Source organism: Aythya fuligula, chromosome 5 (assembly GCF_009819795.1).
Source record: "Aythya fuligula isolate bAytFul2 chromosome 5, bAytFul2.pri, whole genome shotgun sequence".
NCBI classification, from domain to species: domain Eukaryota; kingdom Metazoa; phylum Chordata; class Aves; order Anseriformes; family Anatidae; genus Aythya; species Aythya fuligula.
In genome coordinates, this window is record NC_045563.1 from 54,421,105 (window position 1) to 54,433,619 (window position 12,515).

A 12,515-nucleotide genomic window follows, 5' to 3' on the forward strand; every position below is an offset into this window, starting at 1 on the left:
ATGCAAGTGTCTTTGAATATGTAGCAAAACCTACAAAAGAAAAGGAAAACCATATTTTTCTATTTCCTCATGGGAAATGTGAACACGTGTAAGATGGCGGTCTCTTTTGCTTCAGATTTCATAGCAAAGCCACTAATTTATTTGTATTACCTGAATTTTCAAGAAATATAATGAAAACTTTTTTTTTTTTTTTTTTTTTTTTTAATGTATGCTTTGCAGGAACTCCGCCAATACCTGTCCAACCTAGCAGACCAGTGTAACAGCGAAAATAATGCCGTGGATATGCCTCTTGTAATCATTTTGGATAATTTGCATCATGTTAGCTCCCTAGGAGAAATTTTTAATGGACTTCTAAACTGCAAGTACCACAAATGGTAAGGAAAATCTTAGAACTCATTCCAAATCCCAATTATGTCAAAGAACAGCAGTTTCAGAATATGATCAGAACAATGAACTGTAGATCAATTTGGTAAAGAGGACTGAGATGGGAGACCATCCTTATTATGGACAGCACTTCAGAGATTTTTTTCTGCATAAAATTATCAATTCTTCTATAATCAGTAATAAAAAAGTAGTAGATGCGTTGGACAACTTGCATTCATTTCATGCAGTAGACCTTCAATACTAAAAAGACATTTTTAGCAAAAGGTCCTGCTCTGAGGCTTCGATTTTGCTTTCTGAATTTGATGTTCTTGTAGTTCAGATTCTCGGTAGAGAATCTGGTTACAAGTAACTACAAAAGCCTTCTTTGACAAAAAAAAAAAAAAGAATAACCTTTTTAATGTTAAATGTTTTAATGTTATTTTTTATTTTTAACAAAATTTACAAGTTTGATTTGCTTGATTTTTTTTTAATAGTCCATATATTATTGGCACCATGAACCAAGCCACCTCCTCAACACCTAATCTTCAACTTCATCATAATTTCAGGTACTGTTTATTCATGTTTCTCATTTATGTTTGTGGGCTCACAAAGGAGCAATGGCTACTGAGTCATCTGAAGTTGTTCTTATCAGCTGAAATGGCAAACTGGGATATAGAAATACCATTCTCCAGTAGCTACTGCCCTAACTTGTGCAGCTTTATGTTATGATGCTGTTATTGAAATAACTATAGTTAATAAAACTTTGTCTGTTCAGAGGATTTTTAAGATATTTGATATTCTAACAAATTTTAAATATGACTATAGGCGAAGCAGATAGCCAGTAAGCAGTAAGATGAAACAAAGTACAATATGAATTATTTCATCTAATGAACTCATTGTTCTAAAATAGTTTTTTCTAAGAAAAATATACAACTGTGATCATCCTTTTTGATCACAATAATCATTTAGAAGTGATAAGAAATATTTAGCCCAAAATACTTTCTCTTGCACTAAAGAATAATTGCAGACGTTTTTGCTGTTCTGCCACAGATGGGTGCTATGTGCTAACCACACTGAGCCAGTCAAAGGCTTTCTCGGCCGTTTCCTGAGGAGAAAACTAATTGAAACAGAGATCAGTGGCAGGATGAGAAATGCAGAGCTGGTTAAAATTATTGATTGGATTCCCAAGGTCTGGCAACATCTGAACAAGTTCTTGGAGGCTCACAGCTCCTCCGATGTTACTATTGGTAAGTGTTCTGCCCATTCTGGAAGAAATGCATTTCCAGACATATATAAATGTATGTATTCTATTTCCTTGTACACCAAATGCATCCTTGCACATTTCCTTGTACTACATAAGGTAATAAAAGGTTTCTTTAAACCCTGCTTTTAGATATATATATATATTTTTTTTACTCTCAGACAAACCATACAAGAAGTTTCTAAACTTTTTTCCCCCATTTTAATAGGTCCTTGATATCAACCTTGTTAGGAAATCTGGTTAATAGTTTTGACCTTGAAAGCTATGGTTTTTGAAGTCAATTCATAGGATTTTTGAGCTCTCAAGTGAGAGCACTTCACCAGATAGCTACGTTTGTTCTCTCATCCTTGGCTTCTTTCTCTAGAGAACTGCAAGTTGTTGTTCGATCCTGTTTTGATTCATGTCATTATGATTTGAGTGTAATATCTGTATTCCCCTTTTCAGGTCCACGGCTATTCCTCTCTTGTCCAATAGATGTAGATGGTTCAAGAGTTTGGTTTACTGACCTGTGGAACTACTCCATCATCCCGTACCTTCTGGAGGCAGTTAGAGAAGGGCTACAGGTGAGCAGACAAAAATGAAAAATCATAGGTCTTGAAATGGTATCTATTCAGAAGGCAACACAGCATCAGAGAAAACTGAATAATGATGATGTTTTCTGTGGGTGTAACTTTGCACACTAAATACTTGTATGTCTGTGAAAATACAGTCATTAATTTCAGGGAGAAATATTTTCTTCACTCTGCCATTTTGAAATACGGAGTGGAAGCACACAAATTCCAGAGTAACTTTTTGAAAAGTGCTTAAATGCTAAACTGTTTGATGTTTTTAGTCGCAGTTAGGCATCCAAGTGTGTTTCAATAATCTGTATTCAAAAATCAATTTTCAACAACCCAGGAGCACGCTTTAAAATTGTACCATGCACCTGAAAAACATATTTGTGGTCATTAACTGTTACATATGATTTTCCTTTGCAAATGAAATCTTGAACAGAAGATAAACGAAGACGTATAAGGAGATAAACATATAAATGAACACGATAGGTTCAATATCAGTGACATTTTGATTATTTCTTCAACCTTCAGGATGAAATTTTGAGTAGATTCCTTTGTAATTCTTTCAGGGTCTGTAGTAGAATCATCACTGATTGCCTGTACTTTTATCTGATTCACACCGTCTAACAATTTGGATAGTTTTAGGCATTCAGTTCTTAGATTCATGCAATTCTTAGCATCTCCATGACTATAAAGCATGTTGGAATCAGGAGGAATGGCTTAACAGAGGTTTGCTATTGACTTGACATGGAATTATGGAAAAAAAAATATTTAGATTCTTCAGTTCTCTGTTCACAGGGTAAGAACAGCAGCACATAATGTAAAAGGTGTTTTGGAAGATAGCATAATCAATGAGTAAAATACGAGTACATTCTGGGTGTTGCAAACATTAGTTATTTTTGATAGAGAGCTCTCTGTGAGAAAAATCCCCGTATTTTGATAACGTGAGAATTAGGGCAGATGGAACCTGAAGCTTTCCCCTTGCAGCATCTGCGAAATCTGCTCATTTAAAAATTACTTGTTTTGCAGTAGAGCTAAATGCAAGATCACATGTAGAGAAATAAAAAGGTGGATGACAGTGAGAGTCTAGAAAGTTGAAAAGGGCTGAAGATAAGTGGAGAATAGTAAATTATGGTGATGTATCAGAAGCTTGTGTTTTGGTAAGAGGACAGATGCCACTGTAGGGGTATAACTTAAAAGCTCATAGAAGTAGGAAGAGGGAAGTACTTCTGTATGTTTAAAAAAAAAAAAAAAAAAGATTTAAAAGTTAAAAGGGTTCAGAAAAGGGCAATAGTTATAATTTAAGATACAGAAAGCATTTTACAGTGAAATGAGAAGTTCAAACTATTCAGTTTATTTAATAGGAAGATGAAACAGTTTTGATCTTTGGAAGCCTTCTGTTTAAGTGGGGGAAGAACATTTACTGGCTGTTTGACAAGTTTGCACTAGAAAAAATCAAACTATGAGCAAGACACAGTTTGTTATTAGTAAGAGTAATTAATAGTTAGGAAATTTTACTACAGAAATAATAGGTTCTCTACCATGTGTGTCTCTGAGCCCAAAATCTTTCTGAAACATGAAAGAACTCCCAAGAAGTTACAAGCTCCTTGAGAGAAGCAGTCATGTCACAGAATGGTAATTTGGGGTTTGTGAATAACAGTTTTCTCCATTCTGGGGCTGCTTAGGGGTCACCTTTACAGTATTCATCGGGATGACTTGTCAGGAAGATCTGTTAGAAAAGTGTGAAAGTTTTCTTTTGAAAAATACTATTTCTTTTCTATTCAATACAGTTTCTGTATTTGAGGTTCAGCTCTTGTTTGGATGGGAGTACTCTGCAGAAAATGAAGCAATAATGAAGAGAAGACACACCAGTTTGAAAATGTGCTTAAAAGGAAAAAAAAAAAAAAAAAGCTCGTCCACTTAAGAAACACCTGGAGTTTCATTTACTATCTTGACAGTAGAGATTTATAGATGTTAACAGAAAGAGTGCGAAAAAACAGCCTTGTCATAGAAATTTCAGTTTTTACTAGTGGCTCCTAATAACTACTAAATACATGAATTGTTCAACTAGTTTTAGTAAGAATTTGTGCAAACTGTGTTTACCATTTGAATTCTGACATTACCTAGAGACTTCATTTTCCTTGAGATGATTGTGGTAGGTACTTAGATGTCAGGTTTTCAGATTGCACAAAGAGAAACATAGGTAGAAATAGAATAGAAGAGAAGAACTATTTTACATAATTCCTGTAGAGGGTCCCCACAAAGGAAGGTAAAGGGAGCTAATAATCTTTTTGACCTAAAACAAGTGAGAAGACAGGGTTCTTGTTTCCTCCTGAAATGGGATGCTCGAGCATGTTGTATTGTGTTTTGAATGTCTTTTATCAGCTGATCAGTAGGTATGGAAAGCATTGAAACATTAATAACAGAAAGGATGAGAAAGCATAACAATTGATAAAACCCTGTTTTTGCTTCCTCGTTTTGCCTGTTATCTGCATCTTTATGTTATTTGAATGGATTGCATTTTAAGTGTAAGCATTCCAGTTTCTTGCTTTTTGCTTTAGATTCTGTATCTGCTCCAATCCAATTTCCCCATATTCCACTAATTCATTTCATTTTAAATAATTTCCTCGTTTGCTTTAGAATTCTCTTTTGTTGAGTCTGTTGATGGGAATAAAACATGAGTACTCAAAGAGCAGCCAGAGTTGTACTAATTAACAAGCTAATGCTAGAAATGTGTATTTCATTTTTGGCTGTTTTCTGTCCCCACACCCACAAAGGCTCCTTTGAGAACACATCTTCTCATCTGAAATTGCCTGCCAGAAAGAAAGGGTGGACTGCTGATTTCACTCTGATCTCCCTGGATCTAAACTGAACTATTTTTATGTTTCTGTTTCTCATTTAGAAGACTATTTTGGGTCAAAAAACAAGAGAGCCAAAAGGATCCTTAGAATAATTGCTCCCATTGGAGCCGCTGAGTTTTTGGTTCTTCAAAACAGGGATGTGAAAATTACAGGGTTTTAAAAACCCATTGTTCTTCCTGCTCGGTATATTGATATGGAATGGAGCACCAACAAAAAGAGGGTCTAAAGTCTCTGTGGCTTCCTGATGCCATCACTCGTACTCCAGTGGTTTCTGTGTGGTGCTTTGTGGACCAACCTGTTAGGTTCTTGCTCCTTAATTGCACCTTCTATGTCTAGAAAGCATTCATATGAAAGGGGCAGGACTGGTTGCTGTGGATGGGAATGGTAAGCTGGTAATTCGATCTTTCATCTGCTGAAGATATATGATGATTTCGTATCCTGCAATGGGGATTTGACTTCCTAGCTAATATTCAGAAATGATCTAGGAACCAAGCAGACCTTCTAGGCAGCACGGACGTGTGGAAAATATAAAATTCTCTGCCCTTACCAATTGTTACGACTTGCCGTAGATTTGAGAACAAGATTAAAATATGCGATCTGGCTTACCACAGCTTGAAGACATTATGTTGGGAAAAATAATACAATACAGCTCAAGGACGCAGACAAGTTTTTTTGCAGCAGAAAGCCATGTGTAAGACTGCCTAGCACCACCTGCTGGGCATGCCTGCTCTGTGCTCTGCCTGCTTCAGTGCTGTTCCAGAAAGTGTTCAGTACCTTGTGATTTCCGTATGGCATTTGACTGCCATCTATTAGTAAGTCTGCATTCATGTCTGAGTTTCACAGGAATATAAGCTTCATGTAACTCTTACAGGAAGGCTCTAATAGAAAAAATAAAAGACTTTGTTTAGCATGTGCAAATTAATGCAGCCAAATTTTCAAAGAAAGGGTTAGGCTGTGAACTGTGTGACATCACTTAGAATGAAAGCTGTTTTTATCCTAATATTGCTTAGGAGTCTCTGACGAAATGCCATTCATACACGCTTGCCTGGTATATGTCTGTGGAAACACTCTGCTGCCATGCAGGAAGAGCAGATTTGGATTAATTAAACATGCATCCAGATGAAGTCAGTCTCTTGCATTCTGTTTGGATGCAGCATTTTGGGGGCCTGTTTGCACTGGAAGAATTGGTTTCCATGCTGCAAGAACGTTCAGTGATTTATGGCAATGTGAGGAACAGCACTAGAAAGCTCAAGTTTGCCCTAACTATTCCTGTTTGGCAATGGGCAGGATAATAGAATGGGAATGTGGGGAGGAAGAAACACTGATGAAGAAAACAAGATAGCCTTAGATCCATGAAAGAGATGACTAATTTCTTTGTTATACCGCTGCTTTTTCCCCATGTGCATTGTACAGGAAAGAGAGGTCTCTGAATTGAAGTGACAAAGCGCCAGTAATGAACTCCAGTTGCGGAAGGATGCTTAGGCCAGAAAATTATAAAGCAGAAGTTTGAAGTCACTTAAAGTTGTATTTATGCTTTTGAAAGTCATAGGACGTTAAAAGGAATTTATTAGCTAATTAAGGCAAACAGCTGAACGTAACAAGAAAGATATGTAGAGATTCAGTAACACAGGAAAAGTTTTGGAAATAGAGCACACTAACTTGAAATAGGAATGCAGTCAAATTCTGTTGGTGCATTTTCTTGGTTGAGTACAAAGAAATTCCCTTGGCTTCAAAAACTTATGCTTTGACATCCGTCTATCACTATTGCTTGATAACAGGCATTACGTTTCCTCCTGTGCATTCTTCTGACTGCAGTTTCACAGCAACAGCAAACAGATAAGCTGTCTCCTGTTGCGGCCTGGATGTGAACGTTAACAGCCTCTTTCCTGTATTTACTTTTATTCAATTGAAGAAAAAAAAAAAAAAAAAAAAAGGAAAAAAAAAGAGAAGAAAGAAAGAAAGAAAACACCTGTCCAAACTGAGGTTATTTTCACATCCCCCCTTCATTAAACAGTACCCACAAAAGGGCATTGCAGCCTCAAATGAGGTGGTTAGCCTCTTCCAAATCACTTGCCCTCAAAAATAATTAAAACGTTGTCATTAGGGGCATGCAAATCTCATTCGGTTTTGTTCCACCTTACTTGCAAATGTTATCTGCAGTCAAAGAATCAAGGCACATTTATTTTGGTTAGGTAAGCACAGAATAAAATGATAAATGAACAGGAATGCTTTAAAAGATGCTTTTGCACTTTTTCAGTTGTATGGGAGGAGAGCTCCCTGGGAGGATCCTGCCAAATGGGTAATGGACACGTACCCCTGGGCAGCCACCCCACAGCACCATGAGTGGCCTCCTCTTCTACAGCTGCGTCCTGAAGATGTGGGGTTTGATGGCTACTCCATGTCACGGGAAGGCTCAACCAGCAAACAGGTTCCAGTGAGTGATGCCGAAGGAGATCCTTTGGTAAGTTCTCAGTTTTGAAACAGCAGATCTGCCTAGTTTTTCTGCTTTATAGGATTAAAAGCAAGAATGAAAAAGTAAAGGATGGCTGAAAATTGTTGAAAAGATGTAGAACAAGAAGTCCATATATCTTGGGAAGTCATGAAGACGGCTCATGGAATGTGTTGACGTAGAAAGCCCATAAAGTTTTCAAGAAATAGTGTCAGAAGTTTTTCAGATTCGTTCACTGAGGATATTTTGAGGATTCATTTTTTGAGGAGTCACTGGGGATGTGTCCAATGTTTATTAATTTCTACCCCAGAAGGAAGTACTTCATTTGGTGACAACTGTGTGAATAGTTCAGTGGAGCCATTTGGCTAAGCCTGTTTTGCCACAGTCATGAAATAGCCACGTTACTTTACCTCACCACGGTGTTTACAGTCACCAGATGTAAACTGAGATTTTCAATGAATCTATCAGCTGTTATGCTCTGTGAATCTATTTTTAATTTTCAGTGAATCTATCAGCTGTTATGTTCTGTGACTGGTTTCAACTTCATGAATCAGAAATACAGTGCAAGTGTATATAAAGGAAATGGTAACGCATATTTGTATAGCGTGTATAAACTGAACTGGAAGGCATTACTAAATACCCGTTTTCTTTCAGTGGGAAACAGTTATTGAAACTATGAATGCCCTGAAGCTGTCCTTCTGAGATAGGCATTTTCCCAGATGACTGGAGTGCAGAATACATGTTAGCTTTCACTACCTCATGTATAGAGAGACAAATATATTTTCCAACCTAGATGATTCTATGATTTGAAATATCAAGCTAGATATTAATACATTCATATTTACCTATTTGGACTGTGCTGAACATATTTCCATGGGTCAGAGCAAGAGATAGAAAGGATGCTTGGAGAATCCTTTGGCACAGCTGTGGACTAATCGGTTCAATCTTTTCATTTTTACTTTTACTGGAAAAGCATACAATTCGTGACTAATGTGTATGCTCCTATAACTGTTTTAAATGTAATGCCTCTTTTCAGATGCACATTAATAATTACCCCTGTTTTCCCTTCCTTTCCTCTGTTACATGCTGGCATAGTGAATGCCACTTTGATTTTCATATGGAGTTGATATTCTTTCTGCCTCAGAATGTAAATAATCATGAACTTCTGTGCCTTTGTAGATGAACATGCTAATGAGACTGCAAGAAGCAGCCAACTACTCAAGCCCCCAGAGTTACGACAGTGACTCAAACAGCAACAGCCATCACGATGACATCCTTGATTCATCTCTGGAGTCAACGTTGTGATCTTCATTAGATAGAAAAAAGTTGTTTCCATGATTGCTCTCCCACTCGGCAAGAGTCCTGATGACAAACTCACGAGAAGAACATGTTCCTGGGCTGGGCTGGTATCTCAGTATTAGAGCTGCAAGAACAAGAAGACACTTTGAGTCAGTCTTGAACCTGGGTGCAGGCAACCCAAGCAACCTTTGTATTGTTTTTCTTTTTACAGTGATAAGAACTGCACTATTCCTTTGTTTTCTTATGTTTAGTTGCTGTAAGCTCTCATGCCTAAGATACTGAAGATGTTAAAATCATTGTTACTAAAGGAAAAAAAAAAAAAAGTTAAAGGAGGGGGGAACTTCACAGCTATGAAGCAAACAGCTTTGTGCCATGTACTGTCCAGAGGAGAGGGGAGAGGAAATTTTTGCCTATGCTGCTTCTGACCAAACCACATTTAGGTGAGGGCTGGACTTTTACCAATCAGCTTTGCAGATTAAACTCAGCTTTGTATAGTTCTGGTGCTATAACAATACTGCTTGCCTTGGTAATAATACTCCATAAAGGCAAAGCTGCAAAACAGGGAAGTTTGAATAAATATAGTAGAAAAGAGAAGAAAAAAAGTAAAGTAAAAGCGCTGCTCTCCTTGCCAGTCTGAGACCTTGGCTTTCTTTCATTGTGTGTTTGTAAAGATATACATATATATAAATAGGAGTATATAAAAATATATATACAGTCGGAACAAATCAGGTTTTTTCAAACACTGTGTAACAATCAATCGTACTAAAAGTTGGACATCGGGTAGCCCTTTGCTACGCCGGGCCTGATTCTCCTCCCACTTACATCCATGATGCTCTCAGTTGACTTCAGTGGTGTACACGTGGTTTACACCGATGAGAGTGAGCTTCCCTCCTCCACAGAAGTCGGCGCAAGGGCTCTGCCCCTTGAAGCCCTACAGCTTTAAAGGACCTTAGGCAATGCATGGGTGTTCTGTCAGCCCTGTACACAGAGGTTAGCTACACCCCTGAAGGGATTAATCAGACTTTCAGTTTTTAATTCTTGCCATGAAATGTTACAGCAGTTTTCGAGAAACTTTGGGTTTTGGTCAGAGTTTTTGTTCCGATCAGCACAACCATAACCGGATTAGTTAAAACTCAGCTCTGTGACAGTTTCAGTGCTACTCTGGTGAAAACATTTACTTCCACGGTTTTTAACTCAAAAAAAAAAAAAAAAAAAAAAATATTTTAGCAGTATTCCAATCTGGAAAAAAGGAGGGAAGGTACTGCGTCTTCTAAGTTTACCTAGGCCATGCTTTTGAGTTTTGGCAGAGCTGTGAACCTGGTTTTATTTCTCCTCCTCTCCGAACGCACACACCTACACTATCAGTGTTAAGGCTTGTACTTCTGTTGGGGATCAAGAACACCTCACAAAGAATTGCACTTTCCTTTCTATGGAAGCAAATGGTTCCAACACCATCGCCACCAAGTCAGCTGTCCCGGGCTGTACCTCAGCAAATACATCAGTCCTCAATATCGATCTGTACTAGCCTTTCCAGCTATCTTTTGGTGCTGAATTTTAAAGCGATGCCTTATTTTGTACTAATTGTGTTGATTAAATTAGTGCTGTATATTACAAGATTTTATTTAAATAAACAGGGCTAAAGTCATCTCTTGGAATATCATAAGTTGCTGTGAATATTGTTTGTATGAGATACTAGAATCTGTTGAAATGTGACAAAAAGGAGGGAAATGAGATAACTTTTCAGGTTCGTATCAATCCGCAGCTAAATAAATCACTGAAGAGCTCTTTTATCCACGCAGAAAAAGAAAAAAAAAAAAAAAAAAGAAAAAAAAAAAAAAGCTTTTCAACTATAATAAATGCTGTCATTAATAAATTACAGGAATATGCTGGTTTTTTCAATGTACAAAAAGAAAACTTATTACAAACACTTTTTTAAGAGCTTGTTAATCCTTGTGGGTTTAAAGTAATGTAACAGACAAGTTCATGCTTCTGTGACTCAGTTTGAGAGGATAGTTTTATTATACCTCATGACTTTCTGTAACATAACTGTACTTACTTTGTCTTACTGAGCTGGTCTTGAATCTGCTCCTGTTACAACTTTTAAGTGCTGATGACTTTTTTTTTTTTTTAAAGAAAAATATTGTAAAAGAAAAAATAAAATATTTTAATGTTGGGGTTGGGGGGGTGGGTTGCTGTTGTTACTGTTTTAACCTTATGAACTCTATTTCATTATTTTGCTGACTGAAATACCAAGGGTTACTCAGCCAATGTTCCTACTCTAGTCTTGGTACTGTAAAAATGGGGTGCATCCGTATGGACTCAAATATATAGCATGCTGGTGTTGATTTAAAGAGAGGTTAATTTTTCCAGTAGTCTTGACAATTCTGCTTCCCAGCACTGACTTTACCTGCTACTACTGTGAATCTTGGTACCTAATCCTCCAACTGAATCCATGCAGATACAGCATGTGCCTGTCAAAAATCCAGTTGCAGGGATAGGGCTTTTAAATGGACTTAATATCCTAGAAAACTTCTCACTTAACCTTTAACCGAGTGCTGTAAGACATGTTTATAATGGTGTTTTATTTGTGGGGAACGGGGTATTTTTTTTCCTCATTTTTAATCCTGTGCTTAGGCTCAGGAAGGAATTTCTGTTATCTTTTATTTTTTATTGACACTAGTTTGCATTACAGGAAGAGAGGCAATTTTGAGTGGGCTGGTCATGCTAAGCGTCACAACATTCAGTGTCTTTTCTGAAACTTCGGGAAGCAGGGTTACCCGTAGTGCACACTTAGTTTTTATCAAGACTTCATAGATTAAGTCTTTCTTTAAGTGACTTTGTTATAATTTAAGGCGTTTTTTTCAATAATGTTTCTTTTCTTTTTGCCTTTTTTCCCTACAAAGTAATTTTAAAGAAAACAAAATCATGAAGAAAAAAAAAAAAAAAAAAGATTCTATGCAACAGTCATGTTGAGTTATAAATTGAAAGTATAAACCATTTTCTTTCCTTCAGACCTGCCAAGAATTCTACAGGCCATAAATGAGATGTGGTTTATTTGGGGAAGGGGAGGGAGGGGGTTGGCTAGCCTTTTTGTACATTTTGGAAGAAGCAAACTGATACTTCATTGTTGATGCTTAACTTCGATATTATGTGTATGAAACCTTGTCTAAATGTGGCAATTTTCTTTCAAGAAAAAAAAAATATAAAAACAAAGCAAAAAAATCTTTCTTTGTCAATATTAAATGGAAGGTTGCTGTTTTGATCTAGTCGTTTCCAGTGGAACAGTTTATGAAATATGTTCTATAAGATGTACATTTTTCATTGTAACATAGAAATGTAAATATTTGATTAAAAGTGCTGCATTTTGATGAATTTTTTCTAGCCATTTTTAAAGAGAAAAACTAGGAACTGAGTATTTTGTGTACGTTTATGATGTTTTCCATTTGCTCCTCTCCCTATTTAATTTTCAGTTCTCATTTAGGATTGGAATTTGTGAATGGTCTGTTTGAGATCATGCCTCCCCTTTCTCACCCTCCCTGTTTCTCCCCCTTCCCCGCCCTTGTGTCATGGAGAATAAAGCTGATGATTGTACCAGTCTTAAATTATTCATGATTCAATAAAATTGATGCTTATTTATTCAGATTTGTGGCTTCCCTGAACATTTTGTCCCTTCTTAATTGACATTTTCTATTGTGCATTCTTAGATTGTGGGTTTTACTTCTTGTTTT

The 12,515-nt window shown here is 36.8% G+C and overlaps 1 protein-coding gene across 7 annotated transcripts in view; it reads left to right on the forward strand.

Annotated features, from left to right (window-relative positions):
* Nucleotides 1-10,006, forward strand: part of NAV2 (neuron navigator 2) — a 395,640-nt gene extending 385,634 nt beyond the window's left edge. For all 7 annotated transcript variants that reach the window (XM_032187594.1, XM_032187595.1, XM_032187590.1 and 4 more), the window contains 6 exons: nucleotides 220-374; nucleotides 858-929; nucleotides 1,414-1,610; nucleotides 2,069-2,187; nucleotides 7,297-7,500; nucleotides 8,668-10,006. In XM_032187594.1, the coding sequence (XP_032043485.1) occupies nucleotides 220-374; nucleotides 858-929; nucleotides 1,414-1,610; nucleotides 2,069-2,187; nucleotides 7,297-7,500; nucleotides 8,668-8,793 (873 nt within the window). In that variant the 3' untranslated portion in view covers nucleotides 8,794-10,006. The remainder of the gene's footprint in view (nucleotides 1-219; nucleotides 375-857; nucleotides 930-1,413; nucleotides 1,611-2,068; nucleotides 2,188-7,296; nucleotides 7,501-8,667) is intronic.
* The last annotated feature ends 2,509 nt before the right edge of the window (nucleotides 10,007-12,515 follow it).